Genomic DNA, 16,901 nt, shown 5'->3' on the forward strand with positions numbered 1-16,901 from the left:
TGATTAGTCCAACACAGTTTATAATGAACGGAAAATATTTCAAATGGATAAAACTTAATTTCATTATAAGACCTGTGCGCTGCACATTCATTCGCTCAGCCCCACTCTTTATCTCTCTCTCTCCCTCTAATACCAGGTCTGAACAGGGCCTATAAACCCCCTTAAACCTCCTGTAAAGACTCTATTCAGTGCACTGCTGCTGCCCCTAAATGGGGCCCCTGATGATGTGTGCTGTAGTTAGCATCTACCCATTGCCTACATGTGAGGCGTTTAGGGGACATCTGTAAATTGTTGCATCTACCGATAGTCTGCATGTGAGGTGTTTAGGGGACATCTGTAAATTGCAGACAAACATAAAGTGAATGCAATTTTGCCTTTTGGATCTACTTGTATATGTGAACTAGCTTCTCAGCTTTGACTCACATCAAAACCACGCAGAGGAACAGGCTGAATGTGGACCCAGGTTACTCTTGTGGGAGTCTGAAGATTATTTACTATTTTCATTCAATATTCAGTTGTATTAGATACTGAAAGTGAGTGAGGGGGTAATAACAGCTCTAGTATATATAAGACAAAAAAGGTTGGAAACCACTGATGTAAATAAATAGTAGATTTGTGTGTGTGTGTGTGTGTGTGTGCGTGTGTGTGTGTGTGTGTGTGTGTGTGTGTGTGTGTGGAGTGTTTAACTTTTGATCTCCAGAATAGATGGGTTGTGGTCCAGAATGGCCAGAATGATTTTGTCCATGTACTGCCTCAGACGCAGGTTGATCTCCTCCTGCTCCTTCAGAGCATCGACCAGCTGACAGACAGACGGACGGACAGAAATGCATTAGACGGGCACATCACTAAAAATCAACATTACATCCGACCACCAGCAGCAGACTGACCTCGTCTCTGGATGCGTTGTCGATCTCGGCTGCCAGGCACTGGGCCTTGGTGTGACAGGCAAACAGGTTCTTAGCCTCGTACAAACTCAGACTGAGAATCTGAGCGTTCAGGTCGTCATTCTGATCCCGAAGCTTATGGTTCTCCTGTGGAAGCAAACACAGAACATTTCCTCCATATACTGCCGTTTCTTGTAAGTTATTGGCTGACATATACACTCATACCGTTGTCTCTTTAATTGGCCCAAATAAGCCAGTATTGGAGAATAAAATCATCCATGTCAATAAACAAAGTGTCAATGTGTGTGTGTGTGTGTGTGTGTGGGTGTGTGTGTGTGTGTGTGTGCTCTCCATGCGTGTGAACCTGTTTCAGTCTCCTGACTTCATGTTCCATTTCAATCTCTCTGGTCTTGGCGTTGTACTCAGATAGCCCCTTGCCCTTCCCAGGATGCTCCATCTCCAGCTTGAACAACTGCAGATACTCCAGCTCTCGGCGCAGATCATCAATCAGCTGCAGGGAGGAGAACAGATTAAATCCAACTCCTAAACGCCGTCCATGTAGCGTATCTGTTATCTGGAGTTATCTGTTATCTACCTCCTGCATGGCCTCCTTCTCCTTCTGAAACTCATGGCGGTTTTGCCAGAGCTTGTCCATTATCTTCCTGTAGAGGTCCATCTCATCTTTCAGCCTCAGACTAGTGTCCTCCAGCTTGTCCGTCATCCTCTGCTTCTCCTGGAGAGGAAACGATTGTTGAAAGTTGACGAGCGAAATAACAACTCTCCTCTCGCTTGAAGAAGTGAAGACAAGACTGAGATGGTATTTGGGAACAAGGAAGGAGGGTTGCAACTTAGCGCTTACCTGGAGTCTAGAGCATCCACCCATGTTAAAAGTCTGGTTGTAATCATGGATGGGGAACTTAGTTTTAGTGACCACATCAGAGCTACAACTAAATCTGCATTTTGCATCTCAAAAACATAGCTAGGGTCAGAGACTTTGTGTCTGACCAAGACTTAGAGAAACCCACTCTTGCCTCTATACCTTCCAGAGCCGATTATTGCAACACTCTCCTCACTGGTTTATCTAATTAGACCATTACACAGCTACAACTTATTTAGGACACTGCTGCTCGGGTTCTGACTAAAACTAATAAAAAAGAAATGTTACTCCAGTTCTCAGGTCTTTGCACTGGCTTCCAGTCAGACACAGAGTTGACTTCAAAGTTTTACTTATTGACTATAAGTCACTTAATGGTCTGGGCCATAAATATTACTGAAATGTTTGATATGTAAGATCTGCAGGAGCTTGTCAGTTAGTGGAGCCTAGAGTTAAAACTAGACAGGGTGAAATGACTTTCAGCCATTATGCTGTCCCCTGCTGGAACCAGCTCCCACTGGAGATCAGATCTGCCCAAATGGTAACGGGCTTTAAAAAGAAGCTAAAAACGTCTCTATTCTCCTCTGCCTTCATCTCTTCATCTTTTAATCTTGCATTTTAATTGGATATTATCTGTTTTACAATCTGTTCTTATAGCGTTTTCTTACTAAGTCTTTTATTTCTTTTTTTTATGCTTCGTGTATTTCTGTTAAACACATTGAATGACCTCTGTGTGTGACAATGTGCTACACACATACATTTTCATTGCCTTGCCTTTAGGTTTTTGAAACAAATAAGTTTGGATAACCTTGGGCTTTGTTTAAGATTTCATTCACTACAACATTATCATGACTGATCTAATAAACTGGAATTGTCCTTTCATTGAGCCACACTCACCTGGTCCAGTTTCTCTGTCTGAGACTTGAGTCTGCACACGTTTATCTTCATCTCTCCATTTTCTTCTTCTAACTGCTGTACCCTGCATACGCACACACGCACATGCACACACACACACACACACACACACACACGGTGATATCATCTAACACAAGGTATAACGGTTTGCCAAGCACTGCAAGTCCTCGATCGGTTTGTCAGCCTGTACAGATACTTGTTTCAGGTTGGGTTTACTGTAGCAGTGTCTGTATGGAACTGCAGGCTTCATGCTCTCATCAAAATACCAGTTAGTCTTCTAACGTACTGTAGATGAAACTTCAATAGGAGAACTACACCGTCCAGCAACAGTCCAGCAAATCATTTAGTTAACTGGGGTTTGAGAGGAAAATAAAAAAAATCCACAACCATCCACCACCATAAGAGAAGAAGGAGTCTGCTGTGTGGCCCTGTCAAAACAAAAGGTATGAGGAGTGTTGCTACTCTTGAAAACCCTTTGTTGTCTTCTGTGTAATAAGTAACCTCTGGTAAGAGCTGGACGATATGAACTATAAATAATATTGCAAAATTTTTAGGCTATAGAGAAATAAACGATATACATCTCTTTATTTTGAAATCTCCTCTGAAGCATTTCATAAATGCACAATTTAACCCTTTGATGCATAAATAGCACCAGACGTGTGGTGATGACAGCATGATGTGTCTAGTCCCTGCAACATTTGTCTGCATTAAAACATTCTTGATTACTCTTTATTCATTGGTGGTTTCTATTGGAACAGTTTTAAATTTGCAGATAGGGGGAGAAATCACAACCAAGTTCAACTTGACTTTTAACAAAAACACAACTCAAAGCAACAACAAATGCATTAAACAAAGATCCCAGGGAAAGACACTTAACCCTAACTCACTAATGTTTCTTTTCTGAACCAACTCATCCGCCCTCGGATACGGCCGCAGGAGAGCGCGAGAGAAGGGAAACGCCAAAGCAGATTTCATGGCAGCAGCTTAAGACAATAACGTGACAATGTGTACCTGGTGTTTCGTGATGTAGTCGTTTACTACATCGCACGTGGAACAAGCTGCGATACATTGAGTATGTTTATCTCCCACCCCTACTTGTGGTCATTTGACGGATAGGTACAAACACAAGAGGCAGAAACAGCAGCAAGACTTTTAGAGGCCAGGCCAGGCCCTGACTCTACATGCCGTGGCAGCAGTGGTCAGTTTAAATCTTTAAAATGGGAGTAATCAAGTTGCTGATGTGTTTTGAGTCAGAAGCAGAGCCAGCAGCAGCACCTGTCAGGGTGTGGATGACGGTGGGGGCTGATGAGGTTACCTGGTACAGAGCTGGTCCATCTCTGTGTTTCTGTCTCTCTCCATCTTAGTGTAAACCTCCCGGTGCCTCTTGGTCTCCTCTTCCAGACTCTGATCCGCCCTCGTCTCTGCATCCTTCACCTGCTCCTCCAGCTCATGGACCCTGGGACGCAAACACACGTACACAGTGTGAGAAAAACACGCCATACATGCAGTAAACACATGCAATGTTTATCATATTAAAGATGGAATATGTATATTCCATCTTTAACCTTATGTGAATTTGTCACACATAGAAGATATTTCACGTTAATTCCATTTGGTTTTCTGACATTTCGTATGTGCTACATTTACCTGATAAGAGTCACATGGGATTTTCAGATAATTCACACTTACAAAATCTAATAAAACGTGAATATTTTCGTAAGAGTAAAGCTGAGTTGAGCCAGTGTGAAAAAAAATAAAGAATAAATAAACACAGGGTTTGTAATGCCCAGTGTGTGTGTTTTCCCACCTGTGGACTAGTTGTGTGTTTTCCTGTTTGAGTTTAGACTTGAGGTCACCGTTGGCCAGACTGTCGCTTTCCAACTCTGTCACCTTCTTCTCCAGATAGCTGACCTGAGGGAGACAACCAGGCTTTTACCTCCTCCTACAAGACATGCAGGTGGCTGGTGGTGGAAACGAGGACCTTTTTTTTTTTAATACACTTTGTATCAGACCATGAACTGTCTCTTGCTTTTGACTCCACTGGTTTAAATATGACAGCACACGTGTATAATGTGTGTCAGCATTTTTAAATTCAGAAGGTCATCAGTTTACAATTTTCGACTCTCTTCCTACTTTCAAATCCCTCCTCAAAACACTCCAGTGCTCGCATCCGATGCAATCATATTTATCTTATGCAGCTATATTTATTCTAATTTATTTTGTATTCTATCCTTTGTGGTTGCTATTTTATCTTTTACTGTGTGTTGTACGGTCGGTTTAATGTCAGTAAAGGGTTGACAACACAGGCAGCCTAAAATCAAAATGAAAAAAATGTTATTTAACTTTTTTTTTGTTCTTTGTTGCAGCTTAAACATTTCAAGATGAATAAAATGGTCAAGAACAAAGAACCCAGTCAGCACAAAACTGATGAGTGGAAAAGCCACAACTTCTTAGAGTAAAGCTGATTATTTAATGGATACATTCGATTGAGCATCAGCTGAATACTAAAGTGTGCATAAGCAATGTTATAGACCAGGAGCATGGCTTCATGGCCACACCTCCAACATAATGCGCTGTTAGAAAACACTGTTGAGCTAAATATATCTCAAGCGACATCACAACACTGACTTCAGGTTCCTCTAATGGTCTGCTCAGTCTAAAGCAAGGGTCTCCAGCCTTTTTTCTCCTCTGAGAGCTCCTCGTGTCTTATATTACTGGTTACATTTATTCACATATCGTATCAAAACACTCAAACTGATCTCCAAACCAAATCGGATGAATAAGATCATTTAACAAGCCATTAAGTATCAATATCCAAAACTCACATTTTGTATCAAAAACATCGGAAACTCACATCAAAAAATCCGAGTCATGATTCAGTCAAACCTGAACATTCAGACATGAAAACACCACTGAAAATAAACCTCCGCAAATCTGCTGAGAAAAACCAGAGGAAGAAGAAGCTCCTCACTCAGTGATCCAGTGATAGTTGTCAGTACATCAATGGTTCGCTTCATTTTCCAAAATGTAAAAACAACAGGGCTCGAGTTGAAGCCCACAGCTTAACTTAATGTATCCATGGCAACATATTTCCTGTTAGTTGGAAAAGTTGAGTTTATATCTGTTCTGTTATCAGAAGAGTTGCTATCACTGCATGTCACCTACGACACATCTGATGGAAACAAACCTGACAGTGACTCATTTGACCGAAAACTGACAAATAATGATGGGGGGGTGTTGTTGCTGCTTAAAGTTTGAACTGTACATCCACTGTTTGTACAGACTATACACTCAGAACCTTTGGGGGAGCTACTGGTAGCTCGTGAGCCATGTGTTGGACCCCTGCTTTAGAGGTATAACTGAGATATTTTGCTAAACTAACCGGCCACTGTTTGGAGCTTCATATTCACCGCACAGACATGATACTGATCTTCTCATCTCAACTCTCGGCATTCTTCACAAAGACTGCTCCTTTTAACTAATACGCTGTACAGAAACTGTGTGATAGTGCAGGTGGTGTTGGTGCGCAGGTTTTGTACTTTCTCTGTGATGTCGAGGTCACAGGAGTCGATGCTGTCTGTGAACAGATCCTCGGTGCTGCTGCCCTGACTCGACCCAAACACGCTGTGGTTGGCCTGGAACAGCTGACTGCGGGGAGGAGAGGACACGTAGGAAACCATAAAAAGCATGAACACGATGAAGATAAACAGGATGTGTGAGCTTCAGCAGGTGCGCCGCCATTACAGAACTCTGTTTACCACACGGCTAAATGCTGCTGAACCCATCAGCCTCTTATGATGCAAATACAGATTTACTGCAGTAATTTTATTTTAACGGTCGTTAGTGGGAAGGTCAGGTCACTTACCGTCCAAATGCTGTGCTGGAAATCTTTCTGTTAGGGCTGAAACAAGAGAGGAACTGAGTCACACACACACGCCGTTTCATTTTGTGTGTTAACAATCCACCTACTGTTCACCTCTGCTGTCATTGCGACGGCTAATACTATCACTGTTACTGTACTTCTGCTGTCTCTGCTTAAATGTTGAGGCTCTGAACCTTTTATTACTAATATTAGCGTCCCAAAACTTATGATCTGCTTTTTTTTTTTAACCAAAAATTGTTTCTTTGTTGCTACAAGCAGTCACCTCACCAGATTGGGATGTGGTTGCTATAGCAACACCCCCCCACACACACACACACCAACACACCCCATCCCCACCCCACCCCTTTGATTTGGGTGCAGTGTCTGGTGCTAAGAAAGAATGAGAGGGTGGGATTTGGGTGGATGGCTCTGTGTCTGTTTGTGTTTAGTGTGTGTGTATGTGTGTTTGTTGTGTGTGTGTGTGTGTGTGTGTGTGTGTGTGTGTGTGTGTGTGTGTGTGTGTGTGTGTGTGCTCCACCTGTTGGCCTTGAGGTTTCGAAGTCGAGCCTCCAGGTCATTCAGTAGATTCACTTTCTTGCAGCACTGAGAACAGTAGATGTCCAGGAGCTCGCTGTTATAAAGCTGCCGCATCTTCTGAGGCGTCTGCCCTGCACTGCAATTACAAAGAATACAACAACATAAATAACTGAAATACAGAACTGTGCTAAGATATCAACAGAGGTCAGTGAGAGAGAAGTGCTCCAAGGGCAGTGAGAAAAGCCTTTTGGTTTGTGTTTTTCTAGATTTTTCTCCTCACTAGCTGCAGTGTGTTCAATGTTTGCTTTGTCAACTGCAGGAGAAAAAAGTGTGGAAAAAAGACTGTCTTTTGATGTCAACACGGTGATGTTCAGACCCCTGATTACTCAGTCGTCATTACGACATTATTCTCACTGGTTAGACCACAGCTATCTTCAAACTTGGCCTTCATTTTGATCTTAACTACCTGTAAAGTTTTGTGACTGTGTCTTCAGTTCAGTTGTTGTTCATCTATCTATCTGTCTGTCTATCTATCTATCTATCTATCTATCTATCTATCTATCTATCTATCTATCTATCTATCTATCTATCTATCTATCTATCTATCTATCTATCTATCTATCTATCTGTGTAATATATGATGTATAATAAAATAATATATTTGTATTATCATCATTAAATATAATAATCATAATAAATATAATTATAATATAATAACTATATGTTCTTTTATCATTTCAAGGACAATAACAGCTGTATAAGTAATAACTACATAAAAGCGGCTTTTGAAATATTATATTAAGTATTTAATATTACAAAATGAAATAAAAAGTGTAGCTTGACTTCCCATTTTTCTTCTTTATGGTTAAAACTCCAACAGTCTCAACCATTTTTATAATAAACAATCTCAACACATCTTAATAATTGAACAGCTTTAAATCGTCCTCTTCTCTGTCTTTCCCTCTTCTATCCCACTTTCCACACCTATTTCTCCAACGTCATCTCTCCCGTGTGTGTAGCTCATTCACTCACTCGAGTTGCAGTGATTGGCTGAGTGGCGTCACATGACCAGTGCAATCAAGGCTGGAAAAGCTGTTCTCCGTCAAAATTGAATAATTCTTAATAATTTATAGGTTATAGGATGGATAGGATGCCCCTTACCCTAACCTCAACCATCATAACTAAATGCCTAACCTCAACCCTAAAACCAAGTCTAATCCTTCAAACAGCCATTTATAGTTGTGAGGACAAACATGTCCTCACTCCCAGGGTCTTAAACTAAATCTGGTTACTGGTCCTCACAACACACACACACACAGATTCAGAAGGTGAAAACAAACATGCTGTCGTAGCATCAGCACACTGAAAAATTAAGCAATTTCTAGTCTGCATATTATTTCTGTCATTTTCATGATACTCAAAACCTAGAATTAGCATGTAGAATGGAACAGGGACAAAGGTCTGAGCGGTGCCGTAAGTAATGTTATTAGTGCCATCTGCTTTTTCCTCCATGACAAGTCCAAATGTTTGCCACTAAAAAGGCCTGACGGAAAAACAAAACGCGAGTATGTGATTTAGGGTGTGTATCAAGCCTGACCACCAACCTAGAGGGAAGTGAGGACCCCAGGTCAGAGAAGCCATTTGTTCGGTTGTCATCTTCAGGGCAAGGGCTGCTGGGAATGAACTCCACATCCTCCCCCTCACCATAGTCCTCAAACTGCTCCTCCCTGGAGATGACGGATACAGACGCTGAGCCAATGAGGTGGCTAGGGTTGCATTGGAAGTACAATAACAACGATAACTGACGGAGTCAACTTTTTAAAAAGGGGCCCGCAAAAAAACCCTGAGTGTCCAAAGTGTTTTAATTGTCACATAAAATCAAACACTCACATCCTCTCACCTGCAGCGGCACTGATCGGCCCTAACAGAGGCTCATCCTCACATACTGATGTGACTGACCTGTCTTTCCTTGTTGGGTCCAAAGAGTCAGAGCTGTTTGTGTTTTCAGTGCTGCTGTCCATGTCACACTCCCCATCAGCACCACAACCCTCACTGTACACATTGCATTCTGGGTAGGACCGGGTACACATGATAATCGGAGGGCTCTGCCTCGCCTCACCGTTCTGCACAAAGAAAATGAAACATTAGTTTGTTAGCAAATGTGCACAGACTGCAACATATCACTCCACCCACTGTCAGTGTTGTTTTGTGTGTAGAGTACTGTTTGCATTTCAAATTCACTTTAACTGCAACACGACTGGCAGAGAAACCCAAAATATCTCAAGGTTTTCAACAAGTACGAGTAGTGGGCTAATGATAGCCTCCTGTGATGGGGTCTTTTTATCCGGGCTCTTTGAGCAATATTCAATAATAAAATTCGGTCAGTTATTTTTAATGTACTGCAGCCTGTTCCCTCTGTGTAGCTCAAAAGCAGAGACGCTGTGTTGCTTAATATTAAAGGATATTTGATGAACATTCTGAGTTTCTAGATTGACATTGTTCAGATTGATATATGGTTCATCCTGTAATATCTCGTCCTCAATAAGGACCACTACCCCCACTTATCATCCATTGCTAATCAGCAGCATCACATCAGCCACCTCCTGTGCCGCCTGCGCTCCATTTCAGAGGGTTTCCCTGCCTGTGCCGCCACGTAACAAGCAGCATGACAGCACGGCCAGCTATGCTCTCTCTTGCTCTCTCTTGTTGCTAAGAAACTGTTCTGTTAGGCTGATCTCTAGCGAAGATGAGCAGTCATGCGCTGCAACAAACACACCCTAAATATGATATATTGCTTATTCATATTTAATGTCACAACTTTTGTTCACATATAAATACCGGCATCAGAAATGAACAGTCATCTTTTCATACCCACGAGTCCTTGGGGCTGTTTTGTGTCATCTAGATGAACAGAGGTTTAGAACAGCTTCAACTAAACCCGACCTTTCCAGGGTTTAAAACACAGCTGTGTGAAAGCAAAGTTACAGCTGAGCGCTGTGACAAAACAAGCACAGGTTCAACTGAACTGCAGCTAAACTCCAACTGAGCTGGATGAAGAAGTTACCTAAGACAGTCCATATCACGCGGGTGATACAGAGGAACGCCAAATACTGCCTTACTCTCGCATGACTCTGTAAAAGTGTGAAACAGCAAAATTCAGCAGAGTCAACAGTTTAGTGACGACATGACTAACTGCTGTGGAAAGCATTTAAAAGAACGACGGGAACAATATTATGCTTGATCATTTATTATCAGCGCACCAGCGTGGCCGAATGGAGTACAGCTATTCTCTCTCTCTGTCGCTCTCTCTTGTTGCTAAGCAACTGTTCAGCTGGGCTGATCTCTAACAGACATGAGCAATCATGCACTGCAACAAACACACAGTAAAGAAGATGTATTGCATATTCATATTTTGAGCATTGATGCTGCTGTGCATGCTGGAATCCAGACATATTGCCTAAATCAGAGTTCTATGGAAGATCATTTATGCCAGGAAAATTAAAAAAATAGATGTATTGTTAGGAATGACAAATAATAATAAACACAGTGATTTTATTGAGGCAGAAATCACATGTACCCCCCTCTCATTCTTTATGGATCAAGAACATTTTTAACGACTACTTTTTCACTAAAATGGAAAAACTTAGATGAACTATGAACAGTTCACTTGCCAAATGTAATAAAACATGGAAATCTTTTTTTCACATGCTGAGGGGTTGGTGTTTGCTGCTAATCCAGAGTAACAGCTTTAATCAAACCTTAATGAACCTTAGTGGGTTTGGAAAGATAGTTTTTTTCCCCTTTCTATCTTGTGAATTTTGTATTTCTATATAATGATTACTTGGTGACCAATGTGTATGTTTTGTGTTTGGTTTACTTTTCTTGTGATATTACACAACTTGTGAAGTAACATCTTTTTCTATAACATTTTTATGTATTTATACTGCACTTCATGACATGTTCTGTTACTTTCAATATTATACTTGACACAACAATGCAACTTTTTTGACATTTTTGTGTTATAGAAAATCCAATAAACAAAGTTGGGAAAAAATTAAATAATAAACACAAGGCAAAATTGGGAAATAGGAATTGAAAAATAAGTATTAATTATGTCAAAATCAAACTGATTCTCAGTTTTACTTACTAACTATGATGGTACTTGTGCCATCAGGCGGTAACAGTGTCTAACAGTGTCTGCAGAGTAGTTTGGAAGGGAAGGTGGAGAGACTTGTCTAATTCACAATCTGTGGGGTCTGGTCCCTCACTCTGTACTTAACTGTAGTGTAAATGGATGGAGCCCATTTAATGTGACATGACTTATAATTACAGGTTCCGATATAACATTTATTCATATTTTAATCTACGTCTGCTTTATAATGCCCCTACCTCCTACTATGAAGGTGATCAGTGACTACCCCTATCCTCAAGGGCTGTCGTGGTTGAAATGATATCATCGTCTTGAGAATACATCCATCTTTTCACAGAATTTAGATTCACAGCTAGAGTGGGCAGGGTACAGCGAAAAGATTGTACCTGGTAAATGTAACCATTGTCAGTAACAGACGGCTGGTTGGAGGTTGCACTGCGAGGACCCACAGCCATCTTCAGTATCTAACCACAACCTAGAAAGAAAGAAAGAAAGAAAGAAAGGAAGATTTATAGGAAATTAAACCCCATATGACCATTTCCATTCAGCAGCCCAAATGTCTGTTGTCATTTTGCCTGGAAGGAGGGTGATACCATCAACCTGAATTAATGTTTCACTTTATCAAAGACTCCTTTTGTTGTATTTCAAGATGATAAAGACTGTAACTTTCAGATACGTGCTGGAGAAAGAAATTAGCTGCAGTTTAAGGCTTATTAATTTAGAGTTAGAAAGATGAGAAGATTGATACCACAAAGTCACTCCTCAGTTCCTCTAAAGCTCATTACACACATGAATTAAGTCCAGTATTTAGCACACATCTTCTTTTCTTACCTTTGATAGCAAACACTCCGTGACAAAAGTCTTTGAAGTTGATTTTCCCATGAGCGTTAGGATCCAGGTACCTGGTCAATGCCTTCACCTGCAAGAGACCAAAGTCAAGTTGAGTTAATTTTTTCATACAGCACAAAAGCACAAATCCTTTTGCCTCACTGGTCTTGACAATATGGACACAATATGGCGCCGTCTATCTCTCAACAAAAAAAAGGATAACAAGAACAAGAACAAGACAACAAGAAAATCCCAGATAAGGCTTAGGTAGACTTAGAGATAAAGACTTGAATGGGCTAAACCTCTACTATACCATTAAAGATATAGTGGCATCAGTAAGTATTCAGACCTTCTTCATCTTTTGCATAGTTTGTGTTGTACATTCAGTTTTTAAACTGATAAAATGTCTATTTTTGTACATCAATCTACACTCAATCATAAACTAAAATAAGCCTAATACCCTCTCCACAGATGTTCTATGAGGTTCAAGTCTGGGCTCTCAAAGCTCTCAGTGGAGTGATGTTTAATGTTAACTCTCATACCTATCTCAGATTTTGAGGTCTCTCCTTCACATATGACCACACTGTACGTTAGCAGTGTAATTTCATCTGCAGCTTTAACTGTTTTAAAACAATATATATTGAGTTTGACTGACTGTTTATGTGAAGCAAATTTTAGATCTTACTTGCTGCATTAAAGTTGGCAGAAAATTGTCTTCAAACATCCTTGACATGCTTGGAGGATGTTGTGAGGTAATATACAGTATATAAGAGCAATTGGTTAATATAAGAAAAGACAATTTGTAAGGTTAAAATGAGAACAACATGGGTTGGTCCTTTGAGGAAAACAAGAACCAAACTATGCTTGATACATAAAAACAATGTTCTCCCAGCACAAATACCACTGAACAAATACAGAAAGAAGAAGCATCTGTATAAAATGCATTATATGTGCTCTGATAAATAATGCATTTGTACTGTAATAATCCCTAGTGTGTGTGTGTGTGTGTGTGTGTGTGTGTGTGTGTAAGTGTGTGTACACAGTATAAGAGCAGCAGTGTGGTTGCAAGATAAACATGAGGAATAAAGATGTTATGTTGCAATCTGACGCTCACTGCAACAAACCAATCACCATAGAAACTGATGAGTCTGGATGTGTCACTAGGGGGAACAATCTTTTCCAAATTAAACAAATGTAAATATACAGGACTGGTGCACAACACCAGCTCATAGGCCGTTTTCAGTAGCTAGGCGGATCATTTCATTACTTAGTAACCAGCCAATCGGTTCCCAGACTCCCTGTGAAGCTCTCATCGCCATGGTGACAAAGAACACAGAGATGAGAGAAGAGGGGAGGAGGAAGATGAAGCAGCAGCTTCCTCTTATTACAGCTGGGTTATTTTTAGTGATGTTGCGCTGGATGCTCAGCCGCCATGACAGCTTCAAGGAAAATCCACTCCCACTGTTAGATATCATTTATGTGGAATGATCAGAGCATCCAGGATTTAACCTGCCTCATCCACTACTGCCTGCCATTTCTCCAACACAGCAGTCTGCAAATAACCTGGAGCAGCCAAACAGAGTTATTCTAACACAGGTATAACAATGTACACTATCCCTCAAAAGAAACTAATACCTAAGGTTAAAGGCATAACGCAAAGTGCTGGTCTGACCATCAGATGGAATTTGGGGTTCAGTGCCTTGCCCAAGGGCACTTCGACAGGAGGAGCCGGGGGACTGAACCCTCAACCCCAATTAATGGGTGACTCGCTCTTCCTACTAAGTGGTTTTATAACAGCCAAGCATTGTTTAAAGCTGAACAGCATCCTCTGAAACCTTGGCTGTCATGGCTAATGCTGTGTGTTGTTTACTGTAATAGAGAATCTATTGTAACAAAGTCTTTGCTGGTAGGATTTAATAGCAGACTGACGGTAATACAATCTGGAGTCAGTGTTGGCATACACACAGTCACAGTTACACACAGTGAATCAGGCCTAGTTCAAACATGTTTAGTCACCGTTGACAACTGAATGGCCCATAAGCATCTACATGCCATTAACAAAGAAACTCTCAGTCTGTAAACAATCCATGGACTGGAACAGGCTGATGAACTGGGCAGAGAAACTGTGTAAGCATGTAGGCTAGAATAACACTGGCACCCCTGCTAGCCCCAGGTTCAGTACTGCACTGCTGGTGATCAATCTGGGATTGGCAGTGTGCTCTCCATGGTACTGAACCTAAGGCTGACATTAGCTCCTGCACCCCTCCTAGTTCCGTTAGCCCCAAAATGGCACACCAGATTCAACATTTAGAAATCCCTTTGAAGCCAGTCTGTGCCAATCTGCACCCTCTACATCTTTGTAAGTGCTCCTACCTCAATGCACCTGTCCTTCACACAAAGATCCCAAGCACACTGACATGTCTCATTTACAAAAGTCTTCAGACCCTTCATTCAGTACTTCGAAGAAGCCCCTTTGGCAGCAGTTACAGCTTCTTCGTTAAGTCTCTACAAGCTCTGCACATGATGATTTGGGCAGTTTATCCCATTCTTCTGCCATCCACAAATGTTCACAAAACTTTTTTTTTTTTTGTGTAGATTGTTGACCAGATTTTATCTATTAAAACTAATGGAATCAGCCACATTGTAGAATACACAGATATAAACTGAAGTCATTTCACTTCATTGCATTTGGTCTGATTTACCTCTAATGAACGCTCTTCTTGAAATATCTTTAAAAACTGTTAAATTGGCACTGGAAGGCTTCACTCCAGACCATTTGTCTGCCACAGCTAAAAAAGTAAAATCCTCAGAGGCTGCAGTAGAGAATAAACTACCAAACATCAATCAATGGACCTAGCAAGGCAGCACATCGCTTTAGGCTACATTGCATTCTTGTTTAATGAGACCTCTGGCAGTAATTAAACTTCCAGTGGTAGAGGATGATATCATTATATCAGGATGGAATACATTTTATGGAAAATCAGCTGTAAAATGTTTAAAATGTTGTAAAATAACCATAGAAGAATGTTACATACCTGACAAATCAAGGTATTTCATCAAATTGATGCAAAATCATAAAAATCAAATATACACCCAGAAAAAGTATAGTGGTAGATACCACTGTAAAAACAGCACTGTCCTTGTATAATTGTTGACTGTAAGTGCAAGGACCTAACACTCAAATCCTCTTATTAACATTAGGTCACTGTGATTATAGATTGATGTCAAAAAGATAATGTACACCAAAAATGGGTGCAGACTTGAAAAATGTCCAAATCATTTTTAGGTGAAGGTGTGTTAGCATAAACTTTAACACTGCTAAATACAAGCCATTGACTTAGTCTTTGCATTTGATTAAAACAACACCTTTACAACAATTTTCATGTGAATACCAGTGCTTTTGTTGCAAGTGCAATAAAAATATGATTTTCTACAGTTCTGAGCTTGATCTGTTAAAACCCCACTTGGCTTTTAAACTGTAAGCGTTTAAATATCACGGAAAACAGACAGAGAGCAGCACACCAGCCTATCAGACATGCTACCAGCTAATGTCTGAGTGATGAGCCACTCAGTGCTAGCATCTGTAGCACACCTGACATTAACAGGCAGGTTGTCTGTTATTGTCACGAGCTTATAACGTCTATCAGCCGCTGCAGTCACTAATTAACCTCATAAAATGTCAGTTAACCGACCACCGTTTGTAAAATCCAGGACACACGTGTAAAGGAGCTGTCTACGGTCACCCAGCTTGAATGCCTCTCACCTCGTCTCCTTGACCGAACTGAAGACCGAGGTCCACCAAGTGCTCCACCCGTATGAAGCCGTCAGCATCCTCGTCACACACGTCGAAAACCTCCTTAAGCCTCCTCAGAAACTGCAGCAGCTGCTCCTGGTCGGGAAAAACATGTCCTTCCATTGCAGGGCCGGCTTCGTCGGCGGGAGACCTGTTTTTTCTTGATCAAATGGACTGTAAGAGAATCTGAATGACGTTCGCCACCTTCATCCTCGTGCTCGGCTCGACCGGACAGACTGAGACATTGACTGCTGCTGCTGCTGCTGTGACATAAGCAGCAGCATCGGCGGCTCTGGAGACGCGAGAAGTAACGGAAAAGGGCGAAGATTTGGAGACGAGGCGTTGCGTCACAGGCCAACTGCCAATTAATAAAACTGGTCTGTTACCATGCAGTCCTTTCTACATTTATTCTGCCAATATACACACATTCAATTACCTTTTGGGCTCGATTGACCAATTATACAATCTGCAAAAGTAAAAATAATTTCAATATCGAATACAAAAATATAATTACATATTATGAACACAATAATTATGATATTGTAGGCTATTCATTGGTAATTTGATGATCCTTTATGGTAAATTTCATATACATAATGTAGAGTAACACATTTTATTGGATTTTTAATGGAATTTAGAGACTATATTAAGACTCTTGACCTTAATACTAAAAAAGTCATAAGACTGTCAAACTTCATAATGAACTCTTTAAAGAGGAATAATATGGTATATATATTGTCTCAGTGTTATTGCATGTAGTTGGTTTTTTCAATTTGCCTTTTATATTATATCCTCTTATTTCCATTATATATATATATTTTTTTTTTAGTTTTTACATCTTGTATTTATTTCACTGTCATTACTCCTGTAGCACATGTTTGTATTGTATGTATATTTGAATGTTTTCCAATAAAAGGTTGGAGAGAGAAAAGAAACAGAGCACATTTACCCAAAAAAGAAAAAAAATACTAATAATAATGTTAGGAATGACAATAAAATACTCATGGTAAATTAAAATTATAGATACTACGTCAAGATCATAAGGAGTCTAAGGACTT

The 16,901-nt window shown here is 40.5% G+C and overlaps 1 protein-coding gene across 1 annotated transcript; it reads right to left on the reverse strand.

Annotated features, from left to right (window-relative positions):
- Positions 1-682: 682 nt before the first annotated feature.
- On the reverse strand, positions 683-15,966 carry LOC111217810 (rab11 family-interacting protein 4A-like). The gene is given in 15 exon segments (XM_022739786.1): positions 683-799; positions 888-1,031; positions 1,249-1,395; positions 1,480-1,617; positions 2,656-2,737; positions 3,989-4,129; positions 4,481-4,584; positions 6,213-6,321; positions 6,539-6,574; positions 7,074-7,208; positions 8,677-8,873; positions 9,019-9,195; positions 11,609-11,697; positions 12,054-12,141; positions 15,814-15,966. Coding segments are annotated over 15 exon segments (1,857 nt in total).
- Between the last annotated feature and the right edge of the window lie 935 nt (positions 15,967-16,901).

This window comes from Seriola dumerili, unplaced genomic scaffold, assembly GCF_002260705.1.
Source record: "Seriola dumerili isolate Sdu_G_001 unplaced genomic scaffold, Sdu_1.0 BDQW01000045.1, whole genome shotgun sequence".
NCBI classification, from domain to species: Eukaryota; Metazoa; Chordata; class Actinopteri; order Carangiformes; family Carangidae; genus Seriola; species Seriola dumerili.